Source organism: Hylobates moloch, unplaced genomic scaffold, assembly GCF_009828535.3.
Source record: "Hylobates moloch isolate HMO894 unplaced genomic scaffold, HMol_V3 SCAFFOLD_12, whole genome shotgun sequence".
Lineage (NCBI taxonomy): Eukaryota > Metazoa > Chordata > Mammalia > Primates > Hylobatidae > Hylobates > Hylobates moloch.
This window is the reverse complement of record NW_026652287.1, coordinates 22601692-22624630: the sequence shown is the minus strand read 5'-3', so window position 1 is coordinate 22624630 and position 22939 is coordinate 22601692. Positions and strand designations below refer to the sequence as shown.

The 22939-nt window shown below is 47.9% G+C and overlaps 1 protein-coding gene and 1 pseudogene across 3 annotated transcripts in view; both read right to left on the bottom strand.

The window, feature by feature from the left end:
• Positions 1-6007: 6007 nt before the first annotated feature.
• Positions 6008-7940, bottom strand: LOC116479450 (uncharacterized; annotated as a pseudogene).
• A 690-nt stretch (positions 7941-8630) lies between these two features.
• The window catches only part of ANAPC7 (anaphase promoting complex subunit 7), a 31293-nt gene continuing 16984 nt past the window's right edge, over positions 8631-22939 (bottom strand). For all 3 annotated transcript variants that reach the window (XM_032168710.2, XM_058425403.1, XM_058425402.1), the window contains exons 5-11: positions 22557-22710; positions 21338-21480; positions 17735-17852; positions 16661-16857; positions 12338-12562; positions 11216-11366; positions 8631-9486 (exon numbers count right to left, since the gene is read on the bottom strand). In XM_032168710.2, the coding sequence (XP_032024601.1) occupies positions 9297-9486; positions 11216-11366; positions 12338-12562; positions 16661-16857; positions 17735-17852; positions 21338-21480; positions 22557-22710 (1178 nt within the window). In that variant the 3' untranslated portion in view covers positions 8631-9296. The remainder of the gene's footprint in view (positions 9487-11215; positions 11367-12337; positions 12563-16660; positions 16858-17734; positions 17853-21337; positions 21481-22556; positions 22711-22939) is intronic.

Here is a 22939-nt window from a genome sequence, read left to right as displayed (position 1 = left end):
TGGTAAAAATAAAAATGAAACAAGGGAATAATGGTATTATTTTACAGATAAGAAAAATGAGGTTGCTATTTACTCAAGCTTCAAAAGACTTTCAGGGTCACAAAATAAAGGAAATAATAAAACAAAATTCACTCATGGGTACTTCTGGCAGGAGTGGGGCTAGAGGAGGGAGTAGGGCCAGCTGGGATCAGCCTGGTATACAGGCATGTGGGGGTCCTGGAAATGTTCTATTTTGTGAACGGGGTGGTGGTGTACACATTTTTCCTGTGGTTTTGTAAACACTTCTACTATGCTTTCACATGCTTCTGTATGTATGCTGTATTTCACCCATGTCCGATTTTTATTAAAATAATCAAGAAATCCCTGCCAGGCCCCAGGCAGGCTCTTGGTCTGGGCTCACTGGAGGTTCATTATGCACGGGGACCACTCTCCCAGACCCGCTCAGGGGTCTCCACACAGCCTTGACTCAGAGAGGGCCCCTCCCTGGCCTCCCCTGGGAGGACAGAAGCTGCCCCCAGGTCACTGCGTGGCTTGTGTATCTGCCCAGCATTCTGGAACAAGCTCCAGTAGGGGGATGTACACGGGGTCACCTCTGTCCCTTCCTGTCACACTAGTAGGCTTCACCAAACAGCAGCAGCACAGATGTGGGGAGTGGCCTGGGCCTGCAGGGGTCCTGGGGTCAGCTCGTTTGGGCCCCTCAAGGCTGGGGCTTCAGTCTGGGAGCCACCTTGTCTGAAGGACAGACCCCTGCTGGCTGTGGTTCCTACTCAATTCCTAGACCAAACCTCTGTTGCCCCATGGAGACTGATAGGGAAGACGGGCCCAGGGGCCGAGGGGCCAGCTGACTAGGTCATGGGTAGAGGATGACCCAAACATGGAAAAAATAACTTCCCTGGGCCTCTTGCTTACACAAGACCAGGCCCAGCACTTAGGGGTTCAGGTCAAATCCACTGATCTAGTGCCAAAGGGGTCCTAGCCCACGGGGCAGAAGGCAAGGTTACCATCCTCAGGGACGCTGGCCTGACAAGGACCAAGGTTTAGCCCTCAGAGGCTGCTCCCCACCCATACACCCCTCCGAGGGCTCCAAGTGCTGCCATCCCTGCTACAAGGCCCCTTTCATGTTATGCCCCCACCTGACGACAGAGTGGGAGACCCAAATCTCTGAGTCCTATACCAAAGGAACACGGAGGCACAGAGAACCCAAGGGAGCTGCCCACAGCCACACAGCCAGTGACAGGCCATGAGGCAGAGGCTTTCCGAGGGTGGAAAGAGGCCCTCCCCGAGGCCTCAGGCCTCCTAGTGGGGAGAGTGGGTACCTCTGAGGCGGCACTGAAGGAGGGGGACTCAGGGATGATACAAGCAGCCAGCACCCCCACCCCGACACACACAAAACCCCATCAAGCACAGTCTCCCTCAGCCCTCAACAGGGGAGGAACTGACCTCAGTCCAGGAAACACCCCAACTGCAGAGCCAGGCAAGCGGGAGGGACCCCAAATCCCACAGCCCGGAGAAAGCTAAGGGGGAGGCCTGAGAGGACCGCAGAGAGCACAAGCTCCTAGCTCCAGCAAGAGGAAGCGGGGTAGACGCTCAGAGACTGCAGAGCTCCTGGTTTGCCCCTAACCTGAAGCCCACGGAGGGGCTCCCTGGGTAGACAGGGAGGCTGCCGGGCCAACCTGGGCATATGTGTTTGCCACGCAGAGAGGACAAGCCAGCCAGGCCCCTTGAAAGTTCCAAAAAAGATTATACTCTCACTCCAAAATCCCCCTGCTGAGAATTTACCCAAAGAAGGAAAAAAAATAGCACAAAGGAGGTCACCAGAGGGTTGTTTATAAAGAGAGTGACACTGGAAGATTTAAGTGGCCAGCGAGAGCTGTGTCGTGACGTGCTGTCCTTGCCAGACTGTCTGCAGCCTTTAGACACAGCAAGGCTGAGGCCTGCAGCAACAGACGGTGAGGCGGGCTTAGTGTGGCTGTTTTCTCTGGAACAGAATATATGATACAATTGCGGAGAGATCCATTAAGACCATACTGAAGCTCCAGGGCAGGAGGCTCTGAACAGACGAAAAGAGCTAATGTGTCCATCTGAGACTCAGTGCACTCATCTGTGAAAGCGGCCAATTCTACCTCTCCAACTTCAGGGTGTGTGAGGCTGAGATGTGGTAATGTAGGTAAAGGCCGTGCCTCGTGGGCTGTCTCAGAGGAGCACTCACAAAACAGCAGCTGGGGCCGGGTGCCATGGCTCACACCTGTAATCCTAGCACTTTGGGAGGCCAAGGCGGCCAGATCATGAGGTCAGGAGTTCGAGACCACCCTGACCAATATGGTGAAACCCTGTCTCTACTAAAAATATAAAAATTAGGCGGGTGTGGTGGCCCATGCCTGTAATCCCAGCTACTCGGGAGGCTGAGGCAGGAGAATTGCTTGAACCCGGCAGGTGGAGGTTGCAGTGAGCTGAGATAGCGCCACTGCACTCCAGCCTGGGCAACAGAGTGAGACTCCGACTCAAAAAAAAAAAAAAAAAAAGAAATAGCAGCTAGGGGCCAGGTGCGGCGGCTCACACCTGTAATCCCAGTGCTTTGGGAGGCCCAAGGCAGGTGGATCACCTGAGGCCAGGAGTTTGAAACCAGCCCGGCCAACATGGTGAAACCCTGTCTCTAGTAAAAATACAAAAATTAGCCAGGCGCGGTGGCACATGCCTGTAATCCCAGCTATTCAGGAGGCTGAGGCAGGAAAATCACTTGAACCCAGGAGGCGGAGGTTGCAGTGAGCCAAGATTGTGCCACTGTACTCCAGCCAGGGCGACAGAGCAAGACTGTCTTAAGAAAAAAAAAAAAAAGCCAGGTGCAGTGGTTCACGCCTATAATCCCAGCACTTTGGGAGGCCAAGGCAGGCGGATCACCTGAGGTCAGGAGTTCGAGACCAGCCTGACCAACATGGAGAAACCCTGTCTCTACTAAAAATAAAAAATCAGCCGAGCATGGTGGCACATGCCTGTAATCATGTGCCAGATGGAGAGTGAAACTCGGTCTCACAAAAAAAAAAAAAAAAAAAAGGAAGAAAGAGAAAAGAATAACAGCTAAGGCAAATAAAAGCAAGGGAGTACTGATCAAATCTGAGGTTGGTAAAAACAATAAAAACCAAATGAAAGCACTTAATGATAGTGGTGCTGATGAGGGGCAGGCAAACAGGCACTCGAACCTGTTATTGTTGGAGGGTAATCGGGCAGCACCCATGAGACATGTCAATGCACACAATCTGAGACCCAGGAATTTCACTGCAAGGAGCTTGACTTCTGCGTATCCTTGGAATATTATGGCAAAATATGTTCATGACAGCACAGACTGAAATAATTATGTTCAAGACTGGAAAACAAGTGTCCACCAGTAGCAGAAGGGTTGCGGAAATTGCTCCTTCTGCAGAATGGATTCTGCAGTACTGATGATTAAGGGGTGCACTGACGCTGCATGGAATGTCTCTATGCACAGCACAGCCTTGTATTTTTTTTTTCATACGGGGTCTCTGTCGCCCCAGCTGAAGTGAAGTGGCACGATCTCGGTTCACTGCAACCTCCACCTCCTAGGTTCAAACGATTCTCCTGCCCCACCCTCCCAAGTAGCTGAAACTACAGGTGCCCACCACCCACGCCTGGCTAATTTTTGTATTTTTAGTAGAGACGGGGTTTCACCGTGTTAGCCAGGATGGTCTTGATCTCCTGACCTCAGGTGACCCACCTGCCTTGGCCTCCCAAAGTGCTGGGATTACAGGCATGAGCCACTGTGCCTGGCAGAATATTTTTATAATATATATAGTTAAGGAAAAGCACAAAACTATTTTTACAAAAGTAGAACCAGAAACTTATTTTGGGGAGAGACAATAAATTCATTGGATTGGGAAGTGGATGTATTTCTAATTTTATGCCTTTCATGGTTCAAATTTTTTTTTTTTTGGAGAGGGTGTCACTGTGTTACCCAGGCTGGAGTACAGTGATGCAACCACAGCTCATTGCAACCTCCACCTTCTGGGCTCAAGCGATCCTCCCACCTCAGCCTCCTGAGTAGCTCCCATGTGCATTGAAGGTGGGGCCATAGGGACACACCACCATGCCCAGCTAATTAAAAAAATTTTTTTGAGCCGGGTGCGGTGGCTCACGCCTGTAATCCCAGCACTTTGGGAGGCCGAGGCGGGCGGATCACGAGGTCAGGAGATCGAGACCATCCTGGCTAACACAGTGAAACCCCGTCTCTACTAAAAATCCAAAAAATTAGCCGGGCGAGGTGGCGGGCGCCTGTAGTCCCAGCTACTCCGGAGGCTGAGGCAGGAGAATGGCGTGAACCCCGGGGGGCGGAGCCTGCAGTGAGCCGAGATCGCACCATTGCACTCCAGCCTGGGCGACAGCGAGACTCTGTCTCAAAAAAAAAAAAAAAAAAAAAAAATTTTTTTGTAGACATGGGGTCTGTGTTGCCCAGGGTGGCCTTGAACTGCTGAGCACAAATGATCTGCCCACCTCGGCCTCCCAAAGTGCTGGGATTACAGATGTGAGCCACTGCACCTGGCCTGAATTTTTTAAACCATGTCGTGTAATTTTATGTAACACATATATATTACAAATACACACCATATTTCACATAAATTAAGATGTGTTCACTGGGGTTATCCAGATGGCAGGCTTACAGGTCATTTCTTTTTTAATTGTCATAAAACATATATAACATAAAATGTGCAACCATCCGCACCATATCCAGAACTTGTTAAACATTCTAAGCAGAAACTCTGTCCCCATTAGAAACTAAGTCATTCCTAGCCGGGCGCGGTGGCCCACGTCTGTAATCCCAGCACTTTGGGAGGCCGAGGCGGGCGGATCATGAGGTCAGGAGATCAAGACGATCCTGGCTAAAACGGTGAAACCCCGTCTCTACTAAAAATACAAAAAATTAGCCGGGCATAGTGGCGGGCGCCTGTAGACCCAGCTACTCGGGAGGCTGAGGCAGGAGAATGGCGTGAACCTGGGAGGCGGAGCTTGCAATGAGCCGAGATCGTGCCACTGCACTCCAGCCTGGGCGACAGAGCGAGACTCCGTCTCAAAAAAAAAAAAAAAGAAAAAAAAAAAGAAAAAAAAAGAAACTAAGTCATTGCTTCCCCCGAGCTCCTGGCAGCCTCTAATCTACCTTCTGTCTTTATGAATCTGACTGTGCCAGGCACACCTCAGATTCATGGAGTCATACAGCATTTGTCCTTTTGTAATTGACTTCCACCACTTAGAATAACGTCCTCAAATTTCCTCCATGTTGTAGCATGTGTCACTTGCCTTTACGAGGCTGAGTAATATTCCATTGTACCAAAAGAAGCACCTTGGTTTATTTATCTACTCATCTAAGGACACGTGGGTTGTTTCCACCTTTTGCTACTGTGGACGGTGCTGCGTGGACATGGACGTGCAATCTTTTGGCATTCCAGCTTTCACTTCTTCGGGTGTACACTCGGAGGTGGAACACTGGATCCTAGAGTAGTACTGTTTGAATTTCTGAATCGCCAGACTGTTCTCCACAGTGGCTGCGCCACCTTACATTCCCAACAGCAGTGCACAGTGGCACTGTTACTTTAAAATTCATGTTTTCTTTTCATGGCTGCTGTGGAGGCTGCACTGTGGGCTTCTTGGTTTGTTCCTGACCTTGCTGGTGCTGTGTGCTGTGCTGCCAATGACCTTCCACACCAATCTGGGAAAACCCCACACCCTGGACCAGGCTGGTGGTGGCCCAGGTGCGGCAGGGGCAGGGGTGCTGAGTTTGCCCAGGCCTGGAGGCGTCTAGACGGCAGACCTGCACTGCACCCCAAGAGGGGAGGTGGCAAGTGAGGCCCCTCCTGCTGCCCTGGGGCAGGGAGGCTCCTGCAGAAAGTGGAAAACCTTAGTAAGGCACTTACCTCAACGGCCCCTCCCAGCGCAGGGCTTCCCGGTGACCTGGCCACAGCCGTGCCTGGAGGACGAGGTGAGGTGCATGTGGAGTCTGGACTCACTGCCTGTCGTCAGCAGGGAACACAGGCCTGAGCACAACCCCAGAGAGCTGCTCACGGGAACAGCTCACCTGAGCTCTGGGAAGCAGCTCCATGCAGGCCCTGGCTTGCCACAGGTAAGCCAGTGTAGGGCTGGGAACGCAGGAAGCCACAGGTGAGGCCTTTGGAGGCCGGTTCCTCCCACCCACGGGCAGCTGCAGAGTTAACTCCCAAGGGCCCTCTGGGGTCAGGCCTGCAGCTTTTGGGAACTTTGAGCTCCCCTCTTGCAGGTTTCTCAATACTTTTCCAGGGAACACCTGCATAGAATAGGAAGTCAGAGTGGGGAGTGAAAGCTGCAGACCACTGGGCCTGGGCCAGGCCTCTGGATTCCAATAAAAGTTTGGTGCTGGGCCTGGGAACCTGCATCGCTGAGATGCATGCTCTAGTTTGGGGATTGCAGATTTGGGCAAAACACAGCCTCATTTTTTGGAATTCAGAGGCAGGAGTGTGGCCCCCAAGCTGTGGCTGCAGGGAGAGCTCCTGCCATCAGCCATGAGTAGGGTACATACCTACCAGGTCCCTGGAGCCCAGCAGGGGCTGAAAAGTGAAAAATGGGAGGTCCCGCTGAAGGGCAAGGCTCACCCCGACTCCATAGCCTGCCTCCCTGCTTGGCTGAGGGTCCTTCAGAGACGAGAGGGCTCCAAAGGACAGAACCACCCCCAGCTCCCCAGGGAGGCCTGGCCAGCTGGCATTCCCCGTGAGGATGTCGCAAAGGGTGACGCGCTGAAATGCCGCACGGACTTATTTAGTCCTCACCCCGGGAGGCAGCAGGGGCTGCATAGCTAACTGCCCCAGCAGCCCATGGGTTCCGAGCAGGAGGGGGATCTTTTTAGACCCAGGTGGTCTCTGAACAATCTGGAAGGTGGAGAAATGACTCAGTTTAAAACACCCCCATACTGGCTGTGTGGGACTCCAGAACCCAAAAAGAACTCGTAGTGACTGGGCATTTGGGGGCTGTCCTTAGTTAGGTGCCTCGTCTCCTGGCAGGTGGCTCGGCAGGAGAGCCACAGGGCTGAGCAACCTGGTTCTGTCCCTGCCTCCTGGAGCTCCCTGCCCTTGAGGTTTTGGGTTTGTGAAAGTGACGGTGGCAGTGCCAAGCGACAGCTTCAGCACCGTCTGAGCACCACTCTTTGAGGTCGACCGAGTGTTTTCTCAATCTCGTGTGAGGTGGTTTCACAGCTTCCGCCGCCTCTTCCAACCTGGCTGTCACCCTGGGGCTGCAGATGCAGGGAATGAGGATCCGTCCTGGGAAATGCTGGGCTGGAGGAGCCTGGAGAGCACAGGGGCTCTCAGCAGGGCTGAGGGGCATGCCAAGGAAGCTGACGGTGGGAGGGTGACAGCTGAGGGCAATGCATGGGGCCTGGGCTCTGGGACCCTGATCCAGTGGATGTGAGTGCGGTGGTGAGCCTGCCATGCAGAGATGAGATTGCGCAGTGGGGCTGGGCTTCCTCCTGGAGTCAAGGGAAAGGTAAAGAGGCGTCGCCTCTCCTCTCTCATCACAGTAATGACAGGTCATGGAGCTGAGGAAGCCCATGAAGTGAGGCTGCATCCGGGAGAGCATGCTTAGGCCAAGGGGCAAGCAGCTTCTTCTACTGGCTGCACACTCACCTGGTGTGACCCCAACTATCTGGGGGGCTTTATTTTTTTTTAAACACTGTCTCTGTCGCCCAGGCTGGAGTGCAGTGCAGATCCTGGCTCACTGCAACCTCCACCTCCTGGGTTCAAGTGATTCTCCTGCCTCAGCCTCCCGAGTATTGAGTAGCTGGGATTATAGGTGTGTACCACCATGCCCGGCTAATTTTTGTATTTTTAACAGAGCGGGGGTTTCGTCATGTTGGCCAGGCTGGTCTCAAATTCCTGGCCTCAAGTGATCCACCCACCTCGGCCTCCCAAAGTGCTGGGATTACAGGTGTGAGCATGCCCAGCCTTTTATGTCTCTTTAGAAGTGGCTCAGATCAAGTGATGTTGTGCAGGTTTTGGGTCTTAGACTGAAAGACTCATAGAAACTTGTTGCCCATTTTAAATTGCAGTTATCAGATGTTCTGAGCTCATTAACTACTGTACACTTACAGTTTTTACATTTTAGGATACGACTTTCTACTGAAATCAAATTTATATTTTGCAGCACCTTGGACTAATTTTTGAATTTGGGATTAGCTGTGACACCCACCCCTCACCTCCGATTAATTGTATACTCAGAGCCATCGCAACTTAAGACACAAGGGAGAGGGTGTGGGAAGAAACTCCCAGCCCCAGAGCTCAGGGTGTGACACTCAGGCTGACCAGTAACAGACTGCTGGAACCAGACCCCAATCTCACAGCTGCAGCAAAAGAGCCAGGAAGACTCAGCTGAAATCTGGCCAAAGACTCTCAGGCTCCAGGGAAATTTACCTAACCAATATGCAAACAGATGAACCAGCTCAGGGTTCCTGAGCTTTCCAACCCTCCTGGGCTCCCAACACTAGGGGAAGAAAGTCTATTTCTGGCAAATACTTCTGGGGCTGAATCAATGCCTTCCGAATAAGACAAAAATACTAAGACTCTATTTTAAAAAGGGCTTCCATTCTGATCACCCCAACACCATGACTGTACAAACCAGTTTTATTAGGGAACTGCCCCAGGTGCACCTCTGGTTCATGCTCTCATCACACCTGTTTCTCAGATCAGCCCAGGCTCAGAGGCAAGTTACTAGCTAAGCAAAGAGGAAAACTGTTCTGCAAAATAGCAACTGTCAGCTTAAGGCATTACTAACATTGCAGAAGGAAGCAAGATTTACTAGGGACATCTGGATAGCCCAGGACAATGACTTCTGGGAACAGGAAGCTCCCTAGGGCCAGATCGTGCTGCCATCCAACTTGGGAGATGACACTATCGTGCTGGGATGGTGGGTAACTCCTTCAAACCCATCCATGTCACAGAACACTGTCTATTCCTTGAGCTTTTGGATTTAGAAATTAGTTACATAAAAAGTACTCTTGGCCCAGAAGCCCCAACATGTGTGTGGGTCTCGGGGCACTCCCTCAGTCCTCCCTGGCTGGAGCAGGGGAGGATGGAGATACATGGAAGGTTGGTCAGGCTCTGTTTTAGAAATGAAGTCACGACTAGGAATCGGGAGTGAGGGGGCAGAGACCCCTGCTGCAATCACATGCTGAATCATTGTCCTCCTGAGAGCAGGCTCCTACGGTTCCTTCAGTCCACGGAAGTGCTCAGAGCAGGGCAGGCCAGTGCGGCCATGGAGCTGCCGCCCCCTCACTGCATGCCGAACCACTGCTCCTGGTCAGCCCACTGGGCCGCCTCACTGTCGCTGCCCTCCAGGTCCCCTTCTTCCCCACTCCCTTCCATGTCGTCCACATCCTCCTCCTGAGTGGCATCCGTGGGACTCTCCTCCTTCTCCATCTTCTGCATCCCCTCTAGAGACTTCTGGTCATTGGGGTCCAAACTAGGGGACAACAAAACAAAGGAGAGGCCTGAATCTCTGCCTTGCTCTTGCTGGCTGATTCGTCATCTCCCTGGCCCGGCAGTGAAATGACCACACAGTCCCAGAGAATGTGCTAAAGCCTGGCCTCTCCAAACAACTCAGGCTTCCAAGGCTGGGTTGAGGGAGTCTACCACCAGAAGCGCAAAAAGGAGTATCTTCCTAATTTTTAGAGTTCTCAATTTGAGTTTTTCTCCACAAATTTCTTAAACTTTTTCATACCTATTACCTCTAGCATTCTGCTAGAGGCGGCTACCAGATAACACAAATGAAAAAGTGGCAAACAAACATTACCAGGTAAATTCAAATGTAATTCCCAGAAAGTTGGGTTTTTGAGCTACAGGGTTACAAAAAATAGGAATTTCTCTGAGTATAGGTGTCCCATGTTCTTATGATGTAATTAAACATAGCAGCATTTCAGGAGCCAACCAAAAACATCACGCTGTACCATGGAACAGACTTGTAAACACCTAGGTCAGACCCCAGGACCCAAGGCTACCCCTACCCAAGCATTCACATTTAGCAGCTGAGTGTCAGTACATATGCCACCCCCACCCTCAAAGTTCAGAGCCTCTAGAACATTCATTTATTTGCCTCCTAAGCAATCTTTCCTCTTGCCTTGGTGACCATCACCCAAGCCAGCAGGCATCCCACCCCTAGCAAACCCCACCTCTAATGGAAGTCTGATATTTTATTTTCTGACTTGCTTCTGGGATTCTAAAAAGCAGTTAAAACCCACGTTGGCACCGTTTCTACCAATATAAATGCGGACCGATCTGTAACATCTCCTTGTCTCCTGGGTGAAGCCTTCCACATCCTGTAATCTGAAGCTCTCACCCATACCCAGAGCTCCTGCCCTCTGGACTCCCACCTTCCCTTCTACAGACTACTATGAAAGCCCTTAGCACGTGGTATGGTCAGTCTGCATGTCTGAGACTGACAGCTCCCGAAACATAGTATCTCCAGTCGTCACTGAGATGCTAGGCACACAAGTGGTGCTCAACTGTGTGCTGAACAATTGAATGTGATCAGACTCTATTAAAGACAGCCCTTCACCATAACCTTACAGACACACAGACAACCCTCAAAGAAACCACTTCTGTATTAAACAGTAAGAATACCACTATTTATTTAGTATTTACTATGTACCAGGCACAGGGCTAAGAGCTTTACATGAAATAATCATTTAACCCTCATTCGATCATTTAATATCTAATAAGGTAGCTAGATATAGACAAGGAAATGTGTTAGTAACTTGCCCAAGATCACAGGTGGTGAAGGTAGTATTCAAAACTTCAGACCTCAAGTTCTTAACAATTACAGTAGATAGAAACATGGGAAAGTACTTACAATACTTTGATTTGAAAAAGAAGAATATAAAATATATACTAGGTACAACCCTATAAAAATATGTATGTGTGGGCAAGGACAGAAGATGAGCTATACAAATGAACACAGATGTTATAGTGGTGTGGGATGGTTATGAGTGAAACAGTTCTCTAATGTTAATATATTTTAAGAAAAAATTTTTAGAAGTCATGAATTCACAAATAACTCTTCTACCATTACTATTATTATTCTGCTTTCAACCATGGACACAAAGTGTGTGTGTCTTTCCATAACTCCTGTGACGCAGCTCACTGCCTCCTCTACCCTCCTCAGTGGCCTTCCCCCAAGGGAGGCTAGTGCCTACCTTAGTGCTATACTATACTGGTCCATTGCCTCCTGATACTCATTGACAGCTACAAGGAAATCTCCTAGGATCCGATGCAGGACACAGTCACTCTGATTAGCCAGTGCGTTCCTCAGCAAAGCAATTCCATCTTCATATTTCTGTTCTCTGCCTGGGGGAATAAAAAAGACCCTCACTGTCCTACTTGAACATTTTGAAAATACATTCCCATCTTAAGTCACATACAAAAAAACCACAACTACCGTTCTGACAATCTCTTTGCAGACATCCTCAAGAGAACACTGATGCAACACAAAGCGAGGGCAAGCACACCTGAAGCCCTATTCAGTTAAGAAATTTGCAGTTTGAATTATAATGTTTTAAATGGGCTCTTAAGTTTAAAAAGCCAAACTGCTTTTATTTGCCAACTAGCCCAAATTCAATGAACCAAATTATGAGTTCATCATAAATCAGGACTAAAAAAAAAAAAAACAGCGCCAAACGGGAAGTCATAAAATCATCCAGATAGCTCCAAACAGTTCAAAATGGCTAAAATCAGTTAGTTATATTCAGCTCCAACTAATTCAGGACAACTCAAACCAGATAATAGTGAGCTGAGGCTGGGGGCGGTGGCTCACGCCTGTAATCCCACCACTTTGGGAGGCCGAGGCGGGTGGATCATGAGGTCAGGATTTCGAAACCGGCCTAGCCAATAAAAAAAAAAAAAAAAAAATACAAAAATTAGCTGGGCGTGGTGGTGCATGCCTGTAGTCTGCGCTACTCAGGAGGCTGAGGCAGAAGAATTGCTTGAACCCAGGAGGCAGAGGTTGCACTGAGCTGAGATCGTGCCACTGCACTCCAGCCTGGGTGACTGAGCGAGATGCCGCCTCAAAAAACAAAACAAAACAAAAAAAACCAGTGAGCCGAACAGATACCAACCAATTATAGGTGGTTGGAGCCAAGCCAAGCAGGTCTAAGCCAGCTACATTTGGTTGGGCTAAATATAAACCAATCCAAGCAGGCTCAGACCTGCTGCAAAAGGCACACACCTGTCTAGTCATCTGTAACTAGCTGGGACAAGGGGGTGAGGTCAGGTTTTATAAAAATTAATGATGAACAGGGCAGAAAATAAGACACACTTACTAAGTAGTTCTGCTTTTTTCACCACAGCCTTAATGTAATCTGGCCTTTGGGTCAGGGCTTTATCTAATAATGTTTTGGCTTTCTCCTGTGTCACTGGATCTTCAAGACAAACGGTGGCTAAAAGGGTAAGGGTCTGTGCATTTGCTCCCAGAGTTTTATAAACGTTGTTAGCCATTACCATTGCTTCTCGAATACTGTTGGAGGCTAAGTAACATTCGATAAGACCTGAAAAAAGTAAAACACATGAAGACATTCAATGCCATTACCATTCCAACCCATGCTTCCACTCTGACAGCTCTCCAAATTGCTAACCTTCAAAGTTTCAGACAAAGGGCAGGCCAGGGGAAACTGACGGTGAGATTAGACTGGCAAGTGTGTTGATGGAATAGCTAAGAAGTGCTCTTCCCCAGAGCACTTGATGGATGTGGAAAAAGACTGCCTTCAAAGGCACCTTCAGTTTAGGGAAGGAAAAAAGCACATGTAAGGAACCTGCAGCACGTGAGCAACCCATCTGACCACTGGAAGAATAAATGCGACACTAATGATTAGTCTGTCATATGGCCAAGAGATCAAAGTAGTGACAGATGATGTTCCCAACAAAACCCAAGGTTTTGCTGCCTCTTAACAAGCAGTTATTCTCCAGCTGCATTCGGTCACCTAGGGCCAGGTTTAAGATAGAAGACTCCTAGGGTCTCTATTTTATTTATTTTTTTGAGACGGAGTTTCGCTCTTGTTGCCCAGGCTGGAGTGCAATGGTGCCATCTCGGCTCACCGCAATCTCCGCCTCCCAGGTTCAAGCGATTCTCCTCCCTCAGCCTCCCGAATAGCTGGGATTACAGGCATGCACCACCACACCCGGCTAGTTTTGTATTTTTAGTAGAGACGGGGTTTCTCCATGTTGGTCAGGCTGCTCTCGAACTCCTGACCTCAGGTGATCCGCCCAGCTCAGCCTCCCAAAGTATTAGGATTACAGGCGTGAGCCACCGTGCCTGGCCTGGCTCCTAGAGTCTTAAAGTGAATTTCCAGTTTGACAAATAAAGGACCTATTGTCAAGCAACCTAGGGAGAAAGACTCTTTTATTTGAAATATAACAGCTGTCTCAAAAGGCACTTGCTGAGGGCTTCCCTAAACGAGATGAACAGTACTTTATCAGATGCACCAAACAGACTGCAACTGGCAGCCCTTGCCTCTTTCCACACCCACAGCGAGACGCCCTATGAGGAGGCCACCTTGAGAAGAGTCAACTCTCAACTCTTCATGCCAATAAGTTGAGGAGGACAGAGGAATAACTTTTTGGCACAAAGCACTCATCAAAACAAAAAAACAGCTTAAAACCCCAAACCCACACAAGACTTGGCAGATTTTCTCTGCATACTCCTCCACCCTAGCAGCATTTATAACATTCATGCACACCCTTCCACACACTATGGTTACTTAACCAGAAATTACCTAATTCTAACTTTTTTTTTTTTTTGAAATGGAGTCTTGCTCTGTCACCCAGGCTGGAGGGCAGTGGTGACAGCTCACTGCAACCCATGTCTCCTGGGTTCAAGCGATTCTCCTGCCTCAGCCTCCCGAGTAGGTGGGACTACAGGCGTGCGCCACCATGCCTGGCTAAATTTTTTTCTATTTTTAGTAGAGATGGTATTTCACCATGTTGGCCAGGCTGGTCTCAAACTCCTGACCTCAGGTGATCCACCCGCCTTGGCCTCCCCAAAGTGCTAGGATTACAGGCATGAGCCACCATACCTGGCCAATTACCGAACTCTTAAGGGCAACATATTGGATTCCACATACAGTTGTTTGCAATTACTTACTGAATAGTTTTACTTCCCTGATAAAGCCCTACTAGAACTTCAGAAGAAAACAGAATGCACTTGCCTAACCTAAACCTCTACCAGCAAAAGAAGGAAGCTCCAACTGGAAACTGTAAGAAACATCAAAGGGAAGCCTCACTGGCCAACTGGGAAACATCCACTGTCCAAATATTATAGGACAGGCTATTCAACCGCATCCCTGAGCTCTGGTGAAACAGGCATGCAGTATAATGGAATTAACATGATAACAGCAGCTGGGAAGACAGGGAAGTTACAGTTTCAGGATCAAGAAGTTAATCTGAAATCAATGGTTGGTTCGCTGGAGCTTCTTTCAGAACAAAGACAATCCTCTATCCCCCCAACAAATCCAGGGGCACAGCTCTCTGGCTATATAAGCAGATTTGTTCTCTTTCCCAACATCCAAATTTTATTTCTCAAATTTGAACTCATCTTCCTGTTAAGAGCAAATCACTCCTAGACTCCTGGGTTTATTTTTAAATGCTTATAAAAATATGTTTTGGAGGAACTGCATCTTGTAAGATCTATTTTAATGTCTGTGACTGAGTCACCAAACGTTGCTGAAACTGGCACAGCTCCTTTGAACTCCCAGGGTCAATTCACATGAACTTAAAATATTACATAACAAAACAAAGTTGGACCCTGATTGTGCCCACTCTGGAGGTCACAATGAACAGACCCATTCCCACAGCCAACACTATCATATGGATGTGGAGTTATCCCACGAGTACTAACTCTGGCCCAAGGTAAGATGGCCACGAAAAAGAATAGGCCTAACAGGCCATGTACAGTGGTTCATGCCTGTAATCTCAGCACTTTAGGAGGCTGAACTGGGCAGATCACTTGAGCCCAGGAGTTCGGGACCAGCCTGGCTAACACGGCAAAATCCCATCTCTACTAAAAATACAAAAATGAGCTGGGTGTGGTGGTGCACGCCTGTAATCCCACCTACTCAGGAGGCTGAGGCAGGAGAATCACTTAAACCCGGCAAGTGGAGGTTGCAGTGAGCTGAGATTGCACCACTGCACTCCAGCCTGGGCGACAGAGTGAGACACTATCTCAAATAAAAATAAAAAAAATAGGCCAGTTGTGGTGGCTCATGCCTGTAATCCCAGCACTCTGGGAGGCCAAGGCAGGCAGCTCACAAGGTCAGGAGTTCGAGACAAGCCTGGCCAACATGGTGAAATTCCATCTCACTAAAAAATACAAAAATTAGCTGGGCGTGGTGGTGGGCACCTGTAATCCCAGCTACTCGGGAGGCTGAGGCAGGAGAATCGTTTGAACTCGGAAGGTAGGGGTTGCAATGAGCCAAGATCATGCCATTGCACTCCAGCCTGGGTGACAGGGTGAGACTCTGTCTCAAAAAACAAACAAACAAACAAACAAAAAAAAAAACAGGGCCCGGGGGCACGGTGGCTCATGCCTGTAATCCCAGCACTTTGAGATGCCAAGGCGGGTGGATCACGAGGTCAGGAGATTGAGACCGTCCTGGCTAGCACAGCGAAACCCTGTCTCTACTAAAAATACAAAAAATTAGCCAGGTGTAATCCCAGCTACTGGGGAGGTTGAGGCAGGAGAATGGCATTAACCCGGGAGGTGGAGCTTGCAGTGAGCCGAGATCGTGCCACTGCACTCCAGCCTGGGCAACAAAGTGAGACTCCGTCTCAAAAAAAAAAAAAAAAAAAAAGAGGAATAAGAGGAAAAAAAAAATAGGCAAACTAAGTGATCTTGCATGGTGCCTGACACAGAGAGATTCATATTAATAAGTACGCCACATTGGATGGGGGCGAGGGGTGGGAGGACAAAAAAAAAAACCCCATCCCAACTATCCCCTCACCAAAAACCAGAAGAAAAAGAATCAGAAAAAATGGATTCTGAAAGTATGGGGTGACAAATCCAGTGAAAGCCCTAAATAAATGTAAAATGCCTAGTGCAGTGGTTCCCAAACCTGTCTGCACATTGGTAACACCTGGTGACCTCCAAAAATGTCAATGTCTATTCCCAATTCCATATATTTCCATCTACACTGGAGAGACCCAATGTCAGGGTACTGAAAAGCTTCCCCGGATGATGGTTTTTTTTTTTTTTTAATAGATGGGAGTCTCGCTCTGTCGCCAGGCTGGAGTGCAGTGGCGCAATTTCGGCTCACTACAACCTCCGTCTCCCAGGTTCAAGTGATTATCCTGCCTCAGCCTCCCAAGTAGCTGGGACTACAGGTGTGAGCCACCATTCCCAGCTAATTTTTGTATTTTTAGTAGAGACGGGGTTTCACCACGTTGGCCAGGATGGTCTCAATCTCTTGACCTCATGATCTGCCCGTCTCGGCCTCCCAAAGTGCTGAGACTACAGGTGTGAGCCACCACGTCCGGCCAACTTCCCCAGATTATTCTAACAGAGTTTGGGAAGTGCTGGCCTAATGAAACCTTCCATCTGAGGGCTGTTGCCACACCCACGGATTCACACCATTCACCTATGTTTTCTATCTTACCTTCATAACAATCTAAGCGACAAGGTGCGAGCCGTATGGCCTCCCGAAAGTGGATTATTGCTTCTTGGACTCTGCCCATGTTCCTAAGTGCTGCTCCCTTAAGTAGCAAAGCTTGAACACTATTACTGTTCAGCTGAATGGCCTTGGCTCCTAAATAGAGGGCCCGGGAGTAGCGTTTGCTATAAAAGCTGTGACAGCTGGAGAAAAAAAAAAAACAAAAAAACCCCAGAAGTTATCCAAGAGAAGACTACAAAGAAACTTGATCCAAAAATCATATTGAAGGCCCTGAACATAATCCTTATTCCAAACAACACTTACAGTTTTAACCTAAGATATTAGCAGAAAAGCAAAACAAACCAAAAAATCCACTATTTATTTTTAAGGGGAAATCTTGATATGGAAGGGAAAAATTATGAAAAAAACTATGATCTGGATATTAGTTATTAGCAGAGAGGCATTCAGAGAATTTGTAAAGCCAGGTTAATAACAAAGGAGCATCTTCTGGTCCCATCACTGATGGCTCAGTACTAAGCACAATGCATTCACCAACTCAGTTAATGCTTAATCCTAGAAGGAGAGGTTATTAGCCCATTTTCCAAATGAGAATACAGACCTAGATAGGTAAATAATGCATCCAGAGTCATAAACCATGATTTGAATCCAGGGCTGATTATCCTTTTAAAAAATATACATATACATATATATATGTATATATTTATAGAGACAGGGTCTTGCTACATTGCCCAGGCTGGTCTCAAACTCCTGGCCTCAAGTAATTACCTCTTTTTATTTTTATTTATTTATTTATTTATTTATTTTTGAGACAAAATCTCACTCTGCCGCCCACCTGGAGTGCAGTGGCACGATCTTGGCTCACTGCAACCTCTGCCTCCTGGGTTCAAGCGATCCACCTGTCTCAGTCTCCCAAAGTGTTGAGATTACAGGCATGAGCCACCATGCCTGGCCAGGTGATTACCTCTTAAACCTGCACTTTCAATTTATATTCTCTTCAGGAGGAACCACAATCTCTTAATCTACTGACAACTAGGGAGAAAAGAGAATGCATAATCATACCCAGAAACCACCCACGGTTCTGCATGCTGATCAGAGATATTGAAAAGGCGGCATCCAAGGTTCTCAACATCCTCCAGCCGCCCTTCTCGTGCCAGTAGGTAGCCATATACATCCATTCCTAGAAGAGAAGGACAGAGTGAGAAGAGGTGTTTTAAGCAAAGAAGCAGGGGTCCCACACACAGGAGTAGCACCCAACATCAGACCCCATGCTGAGGCCCCAGCTCCTGCAGGGACTAAGCCCTTTCCACCATCACAGGCTCCTCCCACTACTACTTCCAGTTTCCTACAAAGTGACTATTAAAATGCAAAACCCAGGCCGGGTGCAGTGGCTCACACCTGTAATCCCAGCACTTCAAGAGGCTAAGGCAGGCGGATCACGAGGTCAGGAAATCAAGACCATCCTGGCTAACACAGTGAAACCTCGTCTCTACTGAAAATACAAAAAATTAGCCGGGCATAGTGGCACGTGCCTGTAATCCCAGCTACTTGGGAGGCTGAGGCAGGAGGATCACTTGAACCAGGGAGACAGAGGTGGCAGTGAGCCGAGATCACACCACTGCACTGCCTGGGCGACAGACTGAGACTCCGTCTCAAAAAAAAAAAAAAAATGAAATGCAAAACCCAGCTGGGCATGGTGGCTCACACCTGTAATCCTGGCACTCTGGGTGGCGGAGGCAGGAGGATCACCTGGGCCCAAGAGTTTAAGACCAGCCTGGGCAATAAGATGAGACCCTGTCTCTAAAGAAATTTAAAAATATCAGCCAAGTGGCCGGGTGCGATGGCTCATGCCTGTAAACCCAGCACTTTGGGAGGCCAAGGTGGGCAGATTACGAGGTCAGGAGTTCGAGACCAGGCTGACTAACAGGTGAAACCGTCTCTCTACTAAAAATACAAAAATTAGCTGGGCGTGGCCGGGTGCGGTGGCTCACGCTTGTAATCCCAGCACTTTGGGAGGCCGAGGCGGGCGGATCACGAGGTCAGGAGATCGAGACCATCCTGGCTAACACGGTGAAACCCCGTCTCTACTAAAAATACAAAAAATTAGCCGGGCGTGGGTGCGGGCGCCCTGTAATCCCAGCTACTCAGGAGGTTGAGGCAGGAGAATCGCCTGAACCAGGGAGGCAGAGGTTGCAGTGAGCTGAGATTGCGCCACTGCACTCTAGCCTTGGCTATAAAGCAAGACTCCGTCTCAAAAAAAAAAAAAAAAAAAAAAAAAAAAAAAAAAGAAAAGAAAAAAGGGCTAGGTGCGGTGGCTCATGCCTGTAATCCCAGCACTTTGGGAGGCTGAGGCAGGTGGATCACGAGGTCAGGAGTTCAAGACCAGCTTGGCCAAGACGGTGAAACCCCATCTCTACTAAAAATACAAAAAATTAGCCAGGCACAGTGGCAGGCGCCTGTAATACCAGCTACTCGGGAGGCTGAGGCAGGAGAATTGCTTGAACTCAGAGGGCAGAGGTTGCAGTGAGTCAAGATTGCACCACTGCACTCCAGCCTGGGCGATAGAGTAAGCCTATGTCTAAAAAATAAAATAAAATAAAAAGAAAAAAAATTAGCCAAGCACAGTGGCACACATGCCTGTGGTCCCAGCTACTCAGGAGGCTAAGACAGGAGGATTGCTTGAGCCCAGGAGGTCAAGGCTGCAGTGAGCTGTTTGCACCACTCCCACTTGAGTGACAGAGTGAGACCCTGTCTCTAACAACAAAAACAAAATCAAAAACCAAAGGAGGCCAGGCACGGTGACTCACGCCTATAATCCCGGCACTTTGGGAGGCCGAGGTAGGCGTTCAAGACCAGCCTGGCCAAGACGGTGAAACCCCATCTCTACTAAAAATACAAAAACTAGCCAGGCATGGTGGCACACACCTGTAATCCCAGCTACTCAAGAGGCTAAGGCAGAAAATTGCTTAAACCAGGAGGTGGAGGTTGCAGTGAGCCGAGATCACACCAGTGCACTCCAGCCTGTGAGACTCTGTCTCACACACAAAAAAAAAAAAAAAAAAAAAAAAAAATACCAAAGGAGCAGAACAACCTACCTCACAATTTGAAAGCCTGCTATTTTCAGGAAGTGTTTGTCCTTCTATCCTGTGGCGTGATACACAGCTACCCTAACCCAACCAGAAAAGGCCCAAAAAAGGCATCAACTAAGGTCTCTCTTCCAAGAGTTCTAGACCATCAGAAATACGCTGCTGAAAAGCCAACCAGTCTCAGAAAAAGTCGGCCTATTCCAGAAAAAAGCTCGTAGTTCTATCCAGAATGCAGTTCATTAAAGGTCACTGCCTCAGGCTGGGTGCAGTGGCTGAGACCTGTAATCCCAACACTCAGGGAGACTGAGGCGGGTGGATTACCTAAGGTCAGGAGTTGCAGACCAGCCTGGCTAATATGGTGAAACCCCCGTCTCTTCTAAAAAAAATACAAAAATTAGTTGGGTGTGGTGGCGGGCGCCTATAATCCCAGCTACTCGGGAGGCTGAGGTGGGAGAGTCACTTTAACCAGGAGGCAGAGGTTGCAGTGAGCAGAGATTGTGCCACTGCACTCCTGCCTGGGCGACAAGAGTGAAACTCTGTCTCAAACAAATAAAAAATCACTGCCTCTCTGCAGCCCCCGCTTTATTCTCACCCACATTCTATAAAAAGTGACCTATGCTCACTGTTACCCATCTCTTGCCACCATTCTCTTCCATCCCTTGCTATCCCTTCAGATTCCCGTGAAAATTCCTCTCAAGCCAAGATTACTGCAATGCTCCTGCTAGCCCCTGGGCCTGGGTCTGAGATTGCAAGCTGCCAGCTGCTGCCAGACTAGTATTTCTAAAACATCATTTTCATCATGGGTGCAGGCAGCTTGGAGAAGAGGAATAAGCACTTGAGGCGAGGGGAGATCTTGTGCAAACAAATCCATCCTTCTAGATCTGCTTCCTCATCTAAATGCTTGGGATGGCCCCTTCCCAGCTCCACCATTCCCCTGGGTTAAGAGCTCATAAGACTGTTTATTGTCACAAGGCCCTGTATTAATGATGGCCTTTTTGGGGCCTTTACGAATAGACAGCATATCTATCTGACCTTATTTCCCACTATTCCTGAGCACTCACTGCCAGTGTCCCAGGTGCCATCTCTTGGAGGTCCCTGTGAAGATTACCCTTCACCTGCAATCTTTTTTAAGATCAGTGATTTTTCTGTTGTTCACACCTAATTACTGCCTTTAATCACCTTATCCCTTTCTTACTCCTTTTAAATTATACTAAGAACAAGGCAAAACAAGATTCCCTAAAAGGATATTATGGTTTTAGAGATGCCATCCAAATTCTTAGTCAGGCACATCATAAATTTATAAGTCATAAGGAGGAGCTATGACCCCCTCAAAAGAAAAAAAGCCAAATAATGATCTGTGGGGAGAAGACACTTGAATCCAAGCAAAAACAACTGCTCAAATGGTATTACCTAAGCGTTAGAGACATGTGTCACGATCTAAAAAAAGTAAAAGACTACTGTAAGTTTTATACACCATTTCTATGAAACTTGGTATCGAGTATTCATGCTGCATATTCTCCCTATTATCTCTGATCCCCCCCACAACAGCCACTGTCTTCCTGCCCCAAGAATTACTTACCTTTTATCAGATAAGGATCCAACATCTGTGCCTGTTCAAACTTGAGGACAGAGTTTTTATTGTCTCCAGCTCTGAAGTACAGATCTGCTAAGCTTCCCAGTAGGTCCACGTTATCTCGCAATAAGGATTTTTTCTCTAGTGAACTTTAAGATATTTATTAAACACTGAACCTTTAAATCTATTATAAATCCTCTTAGTTGTTGAATCTGGATGATTGGTCACACAGATACTATTTTCTTTTGCATAAATATAAAATTCTTCGTAATAAAAAACTCTAAGCTTATGACTTTAAAAAAGTTATATAGGACAGGATAGCAAAAACACAGAATAAAGCAGAAATCTCTCAGTACCAACAAATAACTTTGTGATTGCAGTTCTTCAGAACACAACATATGCTACATGGTGTTAAAGGTAATGTCATTCACAAGTGACACCAATTTATTACTCAAGTAAATGACTTTGCATAACACAAGCCCAAACCTCTCCTTGTCCTTGAACTTTATCTGAATATAAAGAAAATCCCTAGTCCTAAGAAGGCAAGCTAGGTTAGATGCTGCAATAAACTAAGCTTCTGGTGAGTGCAAAATGATTTTCTTCCAGACTGAAGAATGATACATCAAGGCCAGGCGTGGTGGCTCACGTCTATAATCCCAGCACTTTGGGAGGCCCACGTGGGAGAATCACTTGAGCCCAGGAATTCAAGACCAGCTTGGGCAACATGGTGAAATCCCATCTCTACAAAAACATACAAAAATTAGCTGGGTGTGGTGGCATGCGCCTGTAGTCCCAGATACTCAGGAGGCTGAGCAGGAGGATGGTTTGAGCCCGGGAGATTGACAGGTCAAGGCTACACTGAGCTGTGACTGCACCACTGCACTCTAGCCTGGGTGAGAGAGAGAGAGAGACCTTGTCTCAAAAAAAAAAAAAAAAAAAAAAAAAAAGAATGACACACCAAGGTAGCCTGCTTTGCTTTGCAAGGGTTACTACCTGTGCAGGCACAGAGCTAAACTCAGTCAGATTTATATTTTTACAGGTCCCCAACAGAGATGATTACATGATTACATTTGGGACCATTCCGTATAAAAGACTAACACATCCGAGAGATGGCTGCAGCACCAAGAGAGAAGCATCTCATTTTTCTTTTTGCTACTTCAGATACATCAGACTTCCAGACCAGCAAAGGGCCTCAAGAACACTGAATTAACTTTGTAGCTCTCACCAGATGGTATTGATTGCTCTTGAGTTGTCACCAGTGTGCACAAAAGCATACGCTTTGATCCACACAGAGAGCCAGTCCAAGTTAGGCACGGTTTGGATCACATTCATTGTCATGGATGCCACCTCTGCCCCTTTTACAGAAAGGGACAACAAGCCTAAACAACAGAAAGCAGAAGAAAGAAAGTAAGGCACGATATCTCTCTTCCACATGCAAGGAGCAATGGGCTACATTTTCCCTTGGCTAAAAGGCAACCGTTTCCCTATTCTGAGCGATGCATGACACAAAAACCATAATTTAGTATTTCTTTTCTTTTTGAGACAGAGTCTTGCTCTGTCCCCCTGGGCTGGAATGCAGTGGCACAATCTCAGCTCACTGCAACCTCT